At 35.7% G+C, this 12,037-nt stretch overlaps 1 protein-coding gene and 1 long non-coding RNA gene across 2 annotated transcripts in view; one reads left to right on the forward strand and one right to left on the reverse strand.

Annotated features, from left to right (window-relative positions):
• Positions 1-12,037, reverse strand: part of LOC149903740 (uncharacterized) — a 336,421-nt gene that overhangs the window by 298,999 nt on the left and 25,385 nt on the right. The gene's annotated exons all lie outside the window — the stretch shown is intronic.
• The window catches only part of Tre1 (Trapped in endoderm 1), a 66,237-nt gene that overhangs the window by 10,057 nt on the left and 44,143 nt on the right, over positions 1-12,037 (forward strand). Inside the window, exon 2 of the mRNA XM_090107772.1 lies at positions 10,640-10,910. Coding sequence (XP_089963898.1) covers positions 10,814-10,910 — 97 coding nt within the window. The 5' untranslated portion in view covers positions 10,640-10,813. The remainder of the gene's footprint in view (positions 1-10,639; positions 10,911-12,037) is intronic.

The following is a 12,037-nucleotide window of genomic DNA, read 5'->3' on the forward strand; positions in this document are numbered from 1 at the left end:
TTTGGTATGTTGTTTGGATCAGTTAGGGTGATGTAAATCCCAATTTGCAACTTCGAAAAAGTTGTGCTCGCTGCGCACCACGTGATAAACTGCGAAAATTTTGGACTTTTTTCACTTTTTGCTCTAAAAGTCATAAACTATGCGTTTCCGACAAGTATAATTCAGTACATAAATTAAGGTTATTAAATTTGCAACAATTTAAGCCTAACCGCAGCTCTCTAAACCTTATAACGACTAAACTGTGGCCATTCGAAGATGGTTCATTTTTCCGGAAATATTGAAATTTTTAGTTTTGCTCCCGTTTGAACCAAAATATTGGCAAAAACCGCTCGTTCTATGAGAAAGTCGTATAATAAAGTTGTAGTGCATTTAATTTTCTTCCATTAGAGCATAGAACAAAGTCTGTGAGACAAATAGTTCAATCACAATATCTGAAAAACAAAAAGAAGGTAGAAATAGATTTTTAAAGAATTGAAACTGAGGGCATATAAAATCATAAAAAGGATAATACTTTTTCATTTGCAGGATAGGTAATTAACAAAATTACAAAGATAATTAAATTTGCAACAATTTAAGCCTAACCGCAGCTCTCTAAACCTTATAACAACTAAGCTGTGGCCTTTCAAAGATAGTCAGTTTTTCCCGAAATTTTCAAATTTTTAGTTTTGCTCCCGTTTGAACCAAAATATTGGCAAAACCGCTCGTTCTATGAGAAGGTCATAAAATAAAGTTGTAGAAAATTTAATTTTGTTAATTACCTATCCTGCAAATGAAAAAGTATTATCCTTTTTATGATTTTATATGCCCTCAGTTTCAATTCTTTAAAAATCTATTTCTACCTTCTTTTTGTTTTTCAGATATTGTGAGTGAACTATTTGTCTCACAGACTTTGTTCTATGCTCTAATGAAAGAAAATTAAATGCACTACAACTTTATTATACGACTTTCTCATAGAACGAGCGGTTTTTGCCAATATTTTGGTTCAAACGGGAGCAAAACTAAAAATTTGAAATTTTCGGGAAAAACTGACTATCTTTGAAAGGCCACAGCTTAGTTGTTATAAGGTTTAGTGAGCTGCGGTTTGGCTTAAATTGTTGCAAATTTAATTAGCTTTGTAATTTTGTTAATTACCTATACTGCAAATGAAAAAGTATTATCCTTTTTATGATTTTATATGCCCTCAGTTTCAATTCTTTAAAAATCTATTTCTACCTTCTTTTTGTTTTTCAGATATTGTGAGTGAACTATTTGTCTCACAGACTTTGTTCTATGCTCTAATGAAAGAAAATTAAATGCACTACAACTTTATTATACGACCTTCTCATAGAACGAGCGGTTTTTGCCAATATTTTGCTTCAAACGGGAGCAAAACTAAAAATTTCAATATTTCGGGAAAAATGAACCATCTTCGAATGGCCACAGTTTAGTCGCTATAAGATTTAGAGAGCTTTAATTAGGCTTAAATTGTTGCAAATTTAATAACCTTAATTTATGTACTGAATGATACTTGTCGGAAACGCATAGTTTATGACTTTTAGAGCAAAAAGTGAAAAAAGTCCAAAATTTTCGCAGTTTATTATTTGCGTATAATCTTTTTTCCTACTTTCCCAAATTTTGTAATTTTGTTAATTACCTATCCTGCAAATGAAAAAGTATTATTCTTTTTATGATTTTATATGCTCTCAGTTTCAATTCTTTAAAAATCTATTTCTACCTTCTTTTTGTTTTTCAGATATTGTGTGTGAAATATTTGTCTCACAGACTTTGTTCTATGCTCTTATGAAAGAAAATTAAATGCACTACAACTTTATTATACGAACTTCTCATAGAACGAGCGGTTTTTGCCAATATTTTGCTTCAAACGGGAGCAAAACTAAAAATTTCAATATTTCGGGAAAAATGAACCATCTTCGAATGGCCACAGTTTAGTCGTTATAAGGTTTAGAGAGCTGCGGTTAGGCTTAAATTGTTGCAAATTTAATAACCTTAATTTATGTACTGAATCATACTTGTCGGAAACGCATAGTTTATGACTTTTAGAGCAAAAAGTGAAAAAAGTCCAAAATTTTCGCAGTTTATCACGTGGTGCGCAGCGAGCACAACTTTTTCGAAGTTGCAAATTGGGATTTACATCACCCTAACTGATCCAAACAACATACCAAAAATTCTAATCTACATCGTGCTTTGCGAATTTAATGTTAATTTCCACTGGCCTATAAAGGAAATACATACGTCTTTCTTTTTGGTGTGCAAAAATATCTATAACTTAAAGCGACAAGACATTCGAAAATGTCTGTTGTTGCTTTCATCACAACCACACAACCACGGTGATTTCACATAATATTGTTCGGATTTAAACACACGCGTAACTATATGTTTTCATTTTTGTCGTACATTTTTGCGTAAGGTCAAGTTCAGGCCGTGGCAGTCCCTTAGCTTTCAATTCAAGCCGAATTTGTAACGTTTTAAGGACGCATATACAAATTGACGCGCATCAATTTTACGTTTTGAGTCTTACTACTACACGTGCACGGCTCACACACACAGCGAAATGCGAGAAACGACGAAATTATGACTAAACTGACACGACTTGATAATTGAACTTATTTTTATTGCCATGTTTTTTTTTTAATTTACTTTGATTTGTTTGTAACGTTGAATGGTCACAAAAGTAGATACCATTTACCTAATTTCATTGGACAGTGATTGATTGGTAAACAAGTACTTGCCAAAGTGTACTTCGAAGACGGCTACTGTAACTAATAGATGATTAGAGCTACGTGTACCAAGTTTGGGCTCATTTTGTTAGTTATGTTGAGACCTTACCTCCGGACTTGATGGAGTGACCTGAAGGTGTACTTCGAAGACGGCTACTGGAACTAATAGACGAGTAGAGCTAGGTATGCCGAGTTTGGGCTCGTTTTGTTAGTTACGTTGAGACCTTACCTCCGGACTTGATGGAGTGACCTGAAGGTGTACTTCGAAGACGGCTACTGGAACTAAAAGACGAGTAGAGCTAGGTAGGCCGAGTTTGGGCTCGTTTTGTTAGTTACGTTGAGACCTTACCTCCGGACTTGATGGAGTGACCTGAAGGTGTACTTCGAAGACGGCTACTGGAACTAATAGACGAGTAGAGCTAGGTATGCCGAGTTTAGGCTCATTTTGTTAGTTATGTTGAGACCTTACCTCCAGACTTGATGGAGTGACCTGCAGGTGTACTTCGAAGACGGCTACTGGAACTACTAGACGATTTGAGCTAGGTGTGCCGAGTTTGGGCTCATTTTGTTAGTTATATTGAGACCTTACCTCCGCAATTGATAAAGTGACCTGCAGGTGTACTTCGAAGACGGCAACTGGAACTAACAGACGAGTAGAGCTAGGTGTGCCGAGTTTGGGCTCGTTTTGTTAGTTATGTCGAAATCTTACCTCCGGACTTGATGGAGTGACCTGAAGCCTGAAGGTATACTTCGAAGACTGCTACTGGAACTAATATACGAGCTGAGCTAGGTGTGCCGAGTTTGGGCTCGTTTTTTTAGTATATAATTTTGTTGTGGTATCAAATGCAAGTGGGTTTTCGAAAACTAGAAAGAAAATACTTTTATTTGGCACATACATATACTACTGATAGGTACTTGCAAATACTTTTTAAGTTCCAATATACTGAAACATTACTATAAATAAAATGTTGTGTGGTTTTATGAAACCACGGTAAAAGTGAAACTGTTCGAACGGTTCTGAACACTGCTTTGTGTAGCGCATGTCGCGTGCCGAGTAGGTATACCTACTCGGCAGCCGCGATACACGCGACATGCGCTACACAGACCAAAAAGTTTGAGACGATGTAATAAAAGTTTCACTTTAATAAAATCTATCAAAAATCTTATATCATACGTATATAATATGTATCTTTATTTATATCTAACTAGCGACCCGCCCATGCTTCGCATGGGTGCAATGGCACGGCCGCGGCGGCCGGCCGGTACCGCCGCAAACGCTACGTCCCGCAATTTTTAAATCTGTAATATCTTCGAAAATATTCACTTAAATCATACGGTGTAAAGGGCCATATAGATCTATATTAAATGAACAATGTATGTAAGGTATTTAATTGGTTAAGAATTAATGCTGTATTGGTTAAAATCGCTTCGAAAATTAGCCATTATTTGTCGTAAAAAGTAAATGACAAAAAAAAGTAATTGTGGGTTATCCATAAGAGATAGACATATACCATCACGGACTTTTCCGTAGACTTTTTCAATGTGTACAATACTTAGTACATTATTTTGATAGAACTCGTAGGGTTCAGCCTGCGTTTGCAATGTAAGCGGAATAAATGTTATTATTTACGACATCACATTAGAAACCTCAAAAATAACAGTACTTTTCCACTATTTAATGGATGTTATTATACATATAAATCTTCCTCTTGAATCACTCTATCTATTAAAAAAAAACCACATCAAAATCCGTTGCGTAGTTTCAAATATTTAAGCGTACAAAGGGACATAGGGACAGAGAAAGCGACTTTGTTTTATATGTACTATGTAGTGATGATAGTGATAATATAATGTATCTATCTATTTATAATCAACTAGCGGTCCGCCCCGGCTTCGCCCGTGGTACATATTTCGCAATAAATATAAAACATAGCCTATGTTCTTTCTCAGGGTCTAAAGATTATCTGTGCCAAATTTCATCAAAATCGATCCAGTAGTTTATGCGTGAAAACCATACATACATACAAACCTTTCCTCTTTATAATAATACTAGCGACCCGCCCCGGCTTCGCACGGGTGCAATGCTGATACTAAATACACTACAGAAAAATTGTGAACGTTGTATAGGTATAAACATATAGCAGCCCGCTCCGGCATCGCAATTCGCACGGGTATAAAATACATAGCCGGGCGGCCGCAAACGCTACGTCCCGCAATTTTTAAATCTGTAATATCTTCGAAAATATTCACTTAAATCATGCGGTGTAAAGGGCCATATAGATCTATATTAAATGAACAATGTATCCATGGTATTTAATTGCTTAAGGATTAATGCAATCGCTTCGAAAATTAGCCATTATTTGTCGTAAAAAGTAAATGACAAAAAAAAGTTATTGTGGGTTATCCATAAGAGATAGACATATACCATCGCGGACTTTTCTGTAGACCTTTTCAATGTGTATAATACTTAGTACTTACATTATTTTGATAAAACTCGTAGGGTTCAGCCTGCGTTTGCAATGTAAGCGGAATAAATGTAATTTTTTACGACATCACATTAGAAACCTCAAAAATAACAGTACTTCTCCACTACTTAATGGATATTATTATACATATAAACCTTCCTCTTGAATCACTCTATCTATTAAAAAAAACCGCATTAAAATCCGTTGCGTAGTTTCAAAGATTTAAGCGTACAAAGGGACATAGGGACATAGGGACATAGGGACAGGGAAAGCGACTTTGTTTTATACTATGTAGTGATGCCACTTTGCGTTGTAATTTTATAACTTAAGAACAGGCTCACCTATCCAAATAAAATGTTTAGGCTTTTTTCAGACTATTAAGTACATGGTTTATGTGAAGTTTGGTAAGGTAGAGTAGTGTATAGTATGGTAGAATAGGGTAAAGTAGTGTAGAGTAGAGTAGTGTAGGGTAGGATAGATAGGGTAGGGTTATGTAGGGTAAAAGATAAAAAAATGGATAAAACTCAAGAAAAACAATTCTTTTTAATTAATTCTTAGTTTTCATTATATTACTATGTCAATTTGATGAATGTTCCTGTAGTTCCATATTTCTTTTGAATCTTGGATCGGTCAATTCTGGAAGGAGGCTGTTCTTATAAAATCGATGTGTCTTCATGTTCTCCTTCAAAAATTGATCGTCATATCTTTCCGGTTGCCCTTCGGGTGTATCATCACGACTACCTTCACGTAGCTCTAATCGTCTATTAGTCCCAGTAGCCGTCTTCGAAGTACACCTTCAGGTCACTCCATCAAGTCCGGAGGTAAGGTCTCAAGTCTCAACGTAACTAACAAAACGAGCCCAAACTCGGCATACCTAGCTCTACTCGTCTATTAGTCCCAGTAGCCGTCTTCGAAGTACACCTTCAGGTCACTCCATCAAGTCCGGAGGTAAGGTCTCAACGTAACTAACAAAACGAGCCCAAACTCGGCATACCTAGCTCTACTCGTCTATTAGTTCCAGTAGCCGTCTTCGAAGTACACCTGCAGGTCACTCCATCAAGTCTGGAGGTAAGGTCTCAACATAACTAACAAAATGAGCCTAAACTCGGCATACCTAGCTCTACTCGTCTATTAGTTTCAGTAGCCGTCTTCGAAGTACACCTTCAGGTCACTCCATCAAGTCCGGAGGTAAGGTCTCAACGTAACTAACAAAACGAGCCCAAACTCGGCATACTTAGCTATACTCGTCTATTAGTTCCAGTAGCCGTCTTCGAAGTACACCTTCAGGTCACTCCATCAAGTCCGGAGGTAAGGTCTCAACGTAACTAACAAAACGAGCCCAAACTCGGCATACCTAGCTCTACTCGTCTATTAGTTCCAGTAGCCGTCTTCGAAGTACACCTTCAGGTCACTCCATCAAGTCCGGAGGTAAGGTCTCAACGTAACTAACAAAACGAGCCCAAACTCGGCATACCTAGCTCTACTCGTCTATTAGTTCCAGTAGCCGTCTTCGAAGTACACCTTCAGGTCACTCCATCAAGTCCGGAGGTAAGGTCTCAACATAACTAACAAAACGAGCCCAAACTCGGCATACCTAGCTCTACTCGTCTATTAGTTCCAGTAGCCGTCTTCGAAGTACACCTTCAGGTCACTCCATCAAGTCCGGAGGTAAGGTCTCAACATAACTAACAAAACGAGCCCAAACTCGGCATACCTAGCTCTAATCGTTTATTAGTTCCAGTAGCCGTCTTCGAAGTACACCTTCAGGTCACTCCATCAAGTCCGGAGGTAAGGTCTCAACATAACTAACAAAACGAGCCCAAACTCGGCATACCTAGCTCTACTCGTCTATTAGTTCCAGTAGCCGTCTTCGAAGTACACCTTCAGGTCACTCCATCAAGTCCGGAGGTAAGGTCTCAACTCTCAACATAACTAACAAAACGAGCCCAAACTGGGCATACCTAGCTCTAATCGTTTATTAGTTCCAGTAGCAGTCTTCGAAGTACACGTTCAGGTCACTCCATCAAGTCCGGAGGTAAGGTCTCAACATAACTAACAAAACGAGCCCAAACTCGGCATACCTAGCTCTAATCGTTTATTAGTTCCAGTAGCAGTCTTCGAAGTACACCTTCAGGTCACTCCATCAAGTCCGGAGGTAAGGTCTCAACATAACTAACAAAACGAGCCCAAACTCGGCATACCTAGCTCTACTCGTCTATTAGTTCCAGTAGCCGTCTTCGAAGTACACCTTCAGGTCACTCCATCAAGTCCGGAGGTAAGGTCTCAACTCTCAACATAACTAACAAAACGAGCCCAAACTCGGCATACCTAGCTCTAATCGTTTATTAGTTCCAGTAGCAGTCTTCGAAGTACACGTTCAGGTCACTCCATCAAGTCAGAAATTAAATATGAACTTTATAATCCCATAAGTATAAAATCTATAAATAAAATAAATGCGTGAAGGATCAAGTTTATTAGGTGAAATATTTTGTATTCGTACAGTGATCTTTTCGTAAACGAGGAGCTGCTTACAAGCGTCACAGTGTCTACTCACAACGGCGGCTGAGCGCAGACTAAATTACTAAAATATTTCATTACAAATTGTGTTGCAATAATTCAAGGTAGTGACAAATAAAATAACCCTTATTTCAATGCAATAAGTATCACGCGTTACAGCTAAATATGTGAAAAAATAAGATTTGATTTTAATTTTTTTCTCAGCCTATTTGTAACATTTTGATAGTTTTATCTAGTACCTTTTTGAGTTAGACATGTCTACTTACTTAAAATATTTTTAAATAAATCAATTTGTTTTATTAAATACAAGAAAAATGTTCGTTTATTCAGCACGATATTGTCAATTTTGGGTGAAGAGGCAACGGAAATTATTTTTTTCAATATTATAAACCAAAATTTTCGACTTAAAATATAGTACCTTTTAAAGATTAAGGAGTAATCTATTTATGGTAATTATTAGTTAAATTTGGTTTTGTACTATTTCGCCGCAAAATGCACCGAAAAACTGCGTATTTTTGTCAGATTCGTAAACGCGTCCACACTTTTTAATGAACGCCACATTATAATTGTTCATTTTCACACTCACAAGTAATACTGATAACTACAGACTATTTCAACACGTATCTTATGATTTTAATTAGAAAATTCCCGAATTTGCATTCGCGCACGTGCATTGAAGTTGACTCGAGAGTCGAGTGTTTGTTTATAATATAGAGAGTGGCAACATCGCGCGCGGCGGTAAAAACGAACCGGCAACGTTTGCGGGAGCGGCGCTCCGAATTTTGCTATCTTTCCATAGAAAATCTTCTGTTTCACGCGCGCAGGGCACTGGCAAACCCTCTCTTTCACTCCTATTGGATTTCGTATTAGGAAATGTACTAAATATTTTTTCATTGGAGCGTAATCGTGAGCGCACCGCTTCGCGCGTTACTGTATAATACAGTTATTCAGGTGTATGGAATGATGGAATGATGGATATATTCATTGGTATTGACAGTAGTTTTTTACGATTAGGGTTGATTTTAAATAGTAATAATTCATATTAATAATGAAATTAAGGAGTATGATTTTATTATAATTATTTATGGGAGTTCACTGCACCAGCGCTCCTTAGGGCGAGCCGCCTCTGCCATAGACCATAAATTATTAGTGGGCATTTGCTCAGAATTGCTTTTCAAATGTAGTAATATAATGTAGTGATAGTGCTTTCGAAACTATTATAGATGTAGGTATGTTTTTTTACGGACTATTCCATTAGATAAACTAAAAAGATTTAGGAAATATGTAATAACATACCAAACCATTAGTTAATAAAAGTCCACATAGAAAAAAGGTTATTTCTTGAAACAGGTTATAATGAGCATAAGGAAAGAAAATAAGAAAAGCATTCCTAAACTGTCATCAAAGTTTTTAAATGTTGCACTATTTCATACTGAACAACTCCCTAGAAAAAGCTCTTTTCTTCAGAAAGGCTGTAATCAGCAGAAGGAAGGAAATAAGGAAGAGCATTCCTTACCTTCAGGCTTGTAATTTTCTTAATTTGCACATATCCTTTGTCAAACAAACACCAAAGATACTTGAACCTTACACCCTGAACATAGAGTCCAATATCCTAATCCATAGCTTCAACTGCAGCTATAGTTACCCTTTGATGGGAAACTATTTTAAGCATCCATTGAGTGCACACATAAGGTGTCCAACGCACACTGATGGTGTCGTTTATATTCACAGTCACGAGCTGGTGGGACTATAAACTTCGCCCTTGACTTGGGGCCTTCTGCTAATACTTTTACTTTTAATTGTTTATTAATACATATTATGAGGAGATTAGATGCTTTGTGAGGTTGGTTAAAATCAAAAAATAAGTAATAATATAACGGATTTTCAAAATTTACCGATTGCCTAAAAATAGTAGGTTTAAATTATTGAAAATCAAAACAAGATTATCTCATACTAATGTTTTTCAAAAAGGTAGATATCATTGATCATCATGATGATTTTGGTATAACCCTTATAAAAATTATCAGTCTATTTCATATATTACTTAATTATATAATTACTACCATAGCCTGTTACCTTTAAAGTAACTTGAAAATGAAAACAAAAGAACACTTGTTACACATATTTTAAGTACAGGCCATTAACATCAAAACAATGATCATTAAAACGATAAGCATATTCATACCTGCATTTCTACACCACTTCCATAATTGCTTTTTTAACCATAGAGTTTCTCTATGGTATAATGGAACCATAGAGCATAGAGGCATCTCGGTCTATATGCTCTTATGCATGTCCGATGCGTATCTGTGTCAATGGAAATGGGCATAGTGTTTTGTATGTTAATACGGGAAGCGTGTTATCCTTTCGTGCGAGATATATGTAAATAGATGGTAATGTAGCGACTTGTGAGGGAATTAATGAGTATCACTTATTCACTCGGCATTTCATTGTACACGTTCACCATGACCAGTTATCGAGATTATTATGTCATAAAAATTGTGGGCTTTTGAAATATTCCATGCATATGCAATGGATTATAAACTTATAGTAGGGTCACAGATTACTAAATAATTAGGTACCTATTACGCAGGGCTGTAAACTTGACGTAAATTGGATCTCAATTATAATCATGTTGTTTTTAAAATGATATTTTTTACAGTACAACGATTTGCCTGTTACTTTTTTACTTTTTTATCCATTCAATTTTATTATAAACATTCTAGACATCATTTAAATTTAAATAAGTTTATAAACAACGCAAAAGATTTCAAAATAAACACTTACAAACATCTCTTAAAAAGTTCAAAAACAATTTAAGTATTCACACCCTTTCCAATATATCATCTCAAATGAAATTTTAAAACAAAACAAATTTCACACACATAATAACCAATTAAGGGTCGACCATAAACATTTCAACACTTTATTTCTTTACAGATTCATGCCGCGCATTCAACAACATCCAGATGGCACGTAAGAAAGCAGTGCATAATTTATGATTTTAAAAAAGAAACATTCGAAAAAGGAATGTTTTCAAATAAGGAATGCCATTCATATTGTGATGTGTGCTTGTGTGGGTTTTGAGTGATGTGCCAGTGATTTGTCGATAAAATGGATGTGAATACAACGCTTGCGACGATATACCCGCGCGATGCGACGATCATGGCGGCGGTGTGTGCGTGCATTTTTAGTGTGGTTGGAGTTATCGGTGAGTTATATTTACCTATATTTTATTTTTAAGTAATTTTCCTTTTTTGTTTAATGAGATAAAAATATATACTAAACGCAACGAAAAACGCATATCTAGCCAACTGTGTAAAAATAAAAATCTCTTTAACGTTCAATATAACGATAAGCATATTCTTACCTCAGGAGTCTGTATATTGTTTACACCAAAAATAAGTACTTAACTCTATTTCAATCACTGTTTGTCTAAAATCATCAAGATTGTATCAGCCATCACAGATACTATACGAAGTTTCTCATTTATAGTATGTATTCGTAGAGATGTATTACTGTTTATAACACGTCTATTTCCATAAATTAATATAGTAATGGCTCAGAATACCTTATAGTACTACGTACTAATGGATTAAACAGCTCAATGCACTTGTACTTGATAAATATCCAATAATGTGTTTACCGAGTGCCCGAAGTTTGTTTACATAGACGATTACCTAACCGAGCCATAAAATAACCAATGTAAGTAGTTCCTATTCAATATTTATATTGCTCATACAAAAGACCGGTATTACAACTCGTTATGTATTTGAATTATTAATTATCAATTACTCAACGCTAAGTAATTTTGTATTTGGTTTGAATACGAGGGTATTCAGAAAGAAGACTTGTAGCGGGTTAAAAAAAACAATTTAAGAATTGTAATGTGTTCCAAATATCGGGATTCATTAATATGATAGTTAGATCGTGGTTTTATTTCCATTAATTATGTTCGAACTACTTGAATTAAAATGATATTGTGATAGGTATCTCTTTATTCTGGAGTCATTTATGACTAGGTACATTGAAGTCTAATGTAATATGGAATACATATAACAAAATGTCACGTATAATCAACACTTAGTTTAGGGTCTATAATTATTCTGTAAGATGACGCTTCAAAGCTATAGTTATAATCACATTAATGTATGTACAAACTGAGAATCGGATTCCATTTACCTACATTGAGTAACTATACTAAAGAGTAGGTGAGAGAGTATTGAGTGCACAATAAAAGGGTGGATATAACAATAAATTTTGATTTTGAAAGAACACGAATATAAATATTTCTCAATAAAGGAACTGAACGAGGCAGCTTCCTAAGCTGTTAAAATA

This window comes from Colias eurytheme, chromosome 12, assembly GCF_061535395.1.
Source record: "Colias eurytheme isolate Ceu_HAF_F1 chromosome 12, ilColEury1 Martin Lab GWU primary, whole genome shotgun sequence".
Lineage (NCBI taxonomy): Eukaryota > Metazoa > Arthropoda > Insecta > Lepidoptera > Pieridae > Colias > Colias eurytheme.